General features: G+C 60.8%; 1 protein-coding gene across 1 annotated transcript in view; it reads left to right on the plus strand.

The window, feature by feature from the left end:
- Nucleotides 1-3,891: 3,891 nt before the first annotated feature.
- SYT7 (synaptotagmin 7) overlaps nucleotides 3,892-5,136 on the plus strand; it is a 61,006-nt gene continuing 59,761 nt past the window's right edge. The window contains exon 1 of the mRNA XM_007462174.1: nucleotides 3,892-3,922. Within this exon, the coding sequence (XP_007462236.1) occupies nucleotides 3,892-3,922 (31 nt within the window). The remainder of the gene's footprint in view (nucleotides 3,923-5,136) is intronic.

Genomic DNA, 5,136 nt, shown 5'->3' on the forward strand with positions numbered 1-5,136 from the left:
TGTCTGTCTCAGGGGCCCAGAGTTGCCTGAAACTGAGGTAGGGGTGTCTCAAAACAGAGGCCTAAGGCCAAGATTCTGACTGAGGGCGGGGCTGTGACCAGCAGGGACTGGCAAGGAGAAAAGGCAATAGCTTTCATCTTTTGGGGTGACGGGGGTTTGAGCTGCTGAGCCAAGCCCTCAAGGGTGTCAGGGTGACCATGGAGAGAGAGAGAGAGACTCAGAGGCAGAATCTGGAAGGGGAGGAGGTTACAGGGAGAAAGGATGTGGATGGTGTTGGGAGTGGGGAAGGGGTTTCTGGCAAGAGAATGTTTCAGGCCCTACGACATGACCCGAGGATGTGGAATGGGGACCCAGGGCTATGAGAGGTCAGTTTGGAGCAGGATCTTTGGTCCCCGGGGCACCCCCTAGGGAACTAAGAAAAACACCTAGCCCTTGCCTTGCCATCTCCCCAGTGTATTCTCACAGACCCATGTGGTGCAACTATTAGCCCTATTTTATGGATGAGAAAAGTGAGGCCCAAAGGTGTCAAGTAACTGGCCAAGGCCAAACAGCTAGGTAGTGGCAGAGGCAGGAGCAGAATTTAAGTCTAGGATTCTTCCCTGGATGCTGTGGGCCAGACCCTGCCTCTTTAGTATCAGGCCTCCAAAGCAGGACCCAGCAGAAGTGTGGGCCCTGGGTAGACCTCTGAGATTCGCGGGTTACTGGGTCTCCACTGTGAGGAGGTGGGCAGAGAGAGGGCTGCAGCTGCCTTCTAAGGGTTTGCCGTTGCATCCTATCTGGGGAGATAACATCTGTTAATGTTGTGCTTTTACCTTGTCCAGACTCTTGTCCTCTGTAGATGAGGAAGGGGAAGCCTGGGGCGGGGGTAGCTGCGGGGTTGGGGGCAGGGTGGCAGAACAGGTTGCTCCTGGTCTGGCCCATCCGCAGGCTCTGCTGTTGCCCTGCACAGCTGCCTACTGGCCCATCTCTGAGCCTGCCCCTCCTACATCAAGAGGATGCTGAGCCTGAGTCTCTTGCTACATGGATGGTGGCGAGGAGAGAGGTGTGTTTGTTCTGTCACGTGAGCTGCACAATCAGCTTCCTCAGCATTTTATTAATAATTCAGCCCATGGCCAAGGAAGTGGGGTAGGGGGGACAGGAGCTGTGGGGAGATAGCAGCACTGGAGACCATGGCAGATGGAGGCCAGAGGGGAACCCAGGAGCCCTGCCTCCTGCCGTGACCTAGCAACAGAGCCAGGTGGCCTCAGGGGCCCTGTTTAGGAGAGTGCAGGCCTGGCATCTGCTTCCGTGGGACAGAACGTCCCTCCCTGCTTCGCATCCCTCCCAAAGCGGACCCAGGACACCTGGACCCTGAAGACAGCACCAGATCAGAAGCAGGCCTGAGGGGTCCACAGCAAGCACTGTGACAGTCTTTGGAGAACCAGGTGCTGCCAACATTTCCTGCCACGACGTGGAACCCAGGACACGGGCCAGCAGCGTCAGAGAATGAGAGTGGGATGGGAAGGGGAGAGGCCAAATCCCCAGGCCCTCATCTGGGAAGGACCAGGCAGAACAGTGGTGATTCCCATGCTCTGATCTCCTTTCTCAGAGGACCTGCTCACTCCCCCAGGCTTCATTTCCTGCTTGTGCCCAGCCCTCCCTGAGTGCTCAGAAGACAGGAACTCACAGTTGGCTTGGCTGTCAATGATGCTCCAGCAGGAGAGAATAGCCTTCAAATTCAAGAGAATGGTTCAAGGTTAGACATCTGGAAGAACTTCCCTGGCAGGCAAAACATGGGAATGGGGAGTGTCCCTGTTAAGGATAAAGTAATGACAGTAAATGGCATTCAAAATCGACCAAGAATAAGCTCTGTGCTCCAAATACAGAACTTGGTGGGGGGAGGGATGAACTACCCGCTCCTCACTAGGGCAGGGAGAGAGGCAGCTGGGGCTGCAAGCAAAAGCAAGGCAAGCCTGCGGACCCTGGAGTCCCAGCCTGTTGGCTTGGCTTTCTGGGGTTTGCCAAAAAGGGGTGTGTGGATAGTGCCTGAATTCTTGGCTGCACGTGGATGAGACTGGCTGCAGGGCGTGTGAAACATAATGGCCCTTGACCAGGGGATGAGGAGCTAAGATTTCTGGCCACTGAGGAATTATGGCCTAGAACCTACAGTTGACTTTTTTCCTTCCCTATTTAATTAGAACATTCAATCCAAGGAAATCTGTCCTCCACCGGAACAGTCTTCATGGAGGTTTGCTTGGGGGAATTTCCTTGTCTGTTTCTCAACCAGAAAAGCTGTGGGTGGAGGTGAATATGTGTGTGTGTGTGTGTGTGTGTGTGTGTGTAAGAGGCTCCAGTTCAAGGAGATGGTTTGTGTGTGTCAGTGTGTTGAGGGAGACTTGAGATGGAGGTTTGCCCCTGTGGATGCTGTGGGAAGGTGGAGGTGTGGCTGGGTGTGAGCTGAGCAGTATAGAGTCTGCTTCTCGAGGTGACAGTAGGAATCCTTGACTCTGGAAAGCCTGGTTCACCTGTGAACCGCATTCTCAGTGGAGGGGAGGGGAGGATGCTGTGGCAGGCCCAGGGCTTTTGCCCCCTTGCTTATTCCCTTCAGTTCAGGGTAGGGGCATGCCCTGTATTGTGTGAGGCTTCAGCGTCCATATCTCATTGTGTAGGAGGTTTATTTGTGTACCTGTGTGTGTGTGTGTGTGTGTGTGAGGAGGGGGTGTACCTGAAACCACCAATGGTTCAGTTCCAGGTTTTTAAAAGCCCTGGGATATGGGCCCTTTCTCCTCCCTGCCCCAGAATCAAACAGTTCCAATTCTGTAGAGAAAGGAGAATTAGGGTTCACCTGATTTGGACTGTGCTGAGCTGGCAGAGGGACAGAGAGGGCCAAGTGAGCCCCAGCGTTGGAAGGGGAAGGAGGCCTTTCTTCTTACCCCCTGAAGTTCTGCGGTCAAGGAAAAGGAGGGGGGCACTGGAGGAGTGGAGCAAGAGAAGCAGGGGCAGAGGCTGAAAGGTCTGTTTTCTTCTACTGTGCGGCTGGGTTAAGTGGGGAGGGTCACTAGGCCTAGTCCCTCATAGAGGGTGGAGCTCCTAGACTCCAGCTGTGCGCAAGCTCTGGGGATGGCCAGAGTGGTGGACCCAGGTTCAGCGCTGGCAAAAATCCACTCCTAGTTTTTACACACGCCAGCTCCCCTTCCCGGGACGCCGCGCTGTCGAGTCCGGAGCTGACGCCCTGCAGCCGCCACCGAGCGGAAAACCCGGAGTGGATCTCCACGCCTTTTGGAACGGAGTCAAAGGGCACCTCGGAGGAGGTGGCCGGCTCCGCCGCCCTGCGGGGTTCGAAGCCGCTGCCATCAGGGGCGCACCGGCGGGGTGGGTCGATCAGTGCGGCGGGACCCGCAGGCCTAAAGAGCCCAGCCGGCGGGCTCCGTGCCCTCCCTGCGGGGGCTGCGGGCGGGGCGCAGGGCGGCGGTGGTGCCCTCGGGGCGGCGGCGGGCGCGGGCTGCAGTGCGGCGCGCGGCCGGCAGCGGGCAGCAGGCGGTGGCTGAGGCGCTCGACAGCGGGCGGGCGGCGCCGGCGGTGCCCCGGGCGCGCTCACACACGAGCTCACACACACATACACACGGCCTCGTACACACTCACACACGCTCCGGCGCGCACACGCGGCGCGCAGGCCAGAGGGAGGAGGCTCGGCGCGGCTCGGCGGCGGCTGCAGCGTGCTCGGCGGGCGGGCGGGAGGGCTGGCGGGCGGCCCCCGCTCCCCGGCTCGGCGGCTCGGTGCAGCCCGCGCGGCCCCCGCCCTCGGACCCGCCCCCGGGGGTCGCCCGGCCCCATGCCCTGCAGCGGCGGCGGAGCAACGCGCGGCCACGGGCGGCTCTGAAGAGCCCGGAGGGAGCCGGCGACAAGGGGACCATGTACCGGGACCCGGAGGCGGCCAGCCCAGGTAAGCGCGGCCCCGCGCGGGCTGGGGCTCCCCGAACCGGCGGGCAGGACGGCGGCAGCGCCGGGAGCCGTCTCGGAGCCCCAGCCCGGGGCTGCTGTCCGCCGGAGCCGCACGGACTCCCCCCACCCAGGGTCATCCCACACCGGGGGCGCGGGCTTGAGCAGCAGCAGCTCGGACCCCCCCGCAGTCCGGGCACTGCCAAGCTTGATGCCGGGCGCCGGCTTTGCAGTGTCCCCACAAGGACCTCCCCCCCCCGCCCCAGCAGCCCAAGGACAACGTGTGTGGCGGAGCGAGGAGCCGCTGCCCCCGCAGTGCCCTCAGAGGCACCCCCGGGTCCCCAGCGCCAGTGCCTCCCGGGTGCCAGTGCTAGGGGACCCGAGAACAAGGATCCCGGGCAGCTTTCGGCCAAGGTTGTGGGCACCGGGAAGCAGAGTGACATCGGCGGTGCCAACTGTGAATTGAGAAGGGTGCCAGGGGACAAGTGGGAATCTGGTGCAGCAGCAGGGGAGGGGGGCTTCTAGGGGGTGGTGAGCCACAGGAGCGTTGAGGAGGGAGGTTGGGGTACCTGAAGGGAGAGAGCACAGATTGGTGAGAATAGGGGTACCAGGGGAATGTTCTCCTGGGCTTGGGGAGGGGGGAAGCAAAGAACCCCAAACTCACTCCAGTCCTGTCAGGGTTGGCAGGGGGAGGGGCCGTGCTCCTTTGCATTTCTCCTGAGCCCAAGCCCGGGAGTGGCCTGGGAGCCCACGTCTGCCTGGCATCCTGGAAGCCAAGCCAAGGAATCTTTCCACCTTCCTCGGGAAATTGCTCTGCCATTTCCTCCTTGGCTCCGGACGCCTCCTCACACAGCGCCCACCTGTAGGCAGGTCCCCTGCAGCTCCTGCCCAGTTTTAGGCTCAGCTCCCACCTGGGGTGCCCCACCCCTGACCCAGCACCCTCAGTCTGCCAGTTCTGGCAGCAGGGTCTCCGCTTCTGGGTTTCTGGGTTTCTGTCTGATGCTGAAAGCACGACACCTCAGCCTGAGGACTTGCTCCTGGACGAAGAGTCTCTAGGCTTACTCCTGCTAACCTCTGGGTGTTGGTTGGGCGTCCTGGGGGAAGGGATAGCTCTAAGGCCCTCCACAGAAGGGGCCTAGAGCCCCAAGGCTTTTGAGGGCAGTCCAGTGGGCGCCGGCTTTGTCCACTCTTGCCCCAGCCCCACATCTGCTCTTTCCC

This window comes from Lipotes vexillifer, unplaced genomic scaffold, assembly GCF_000442215.2.
Source record: "Lipotes vexillifer unplaced genomic scaffold, Lipotes_vexillifer_v1.1 scaffold1129, whole genome shotgun sequence".
Classification (NCBI taxonomy): Eukaryota; Metazoa; Chordata; class Mammalia; order Artiodactyla; family Lipotidae; genus Lipotes; species Lipotes vexillifer.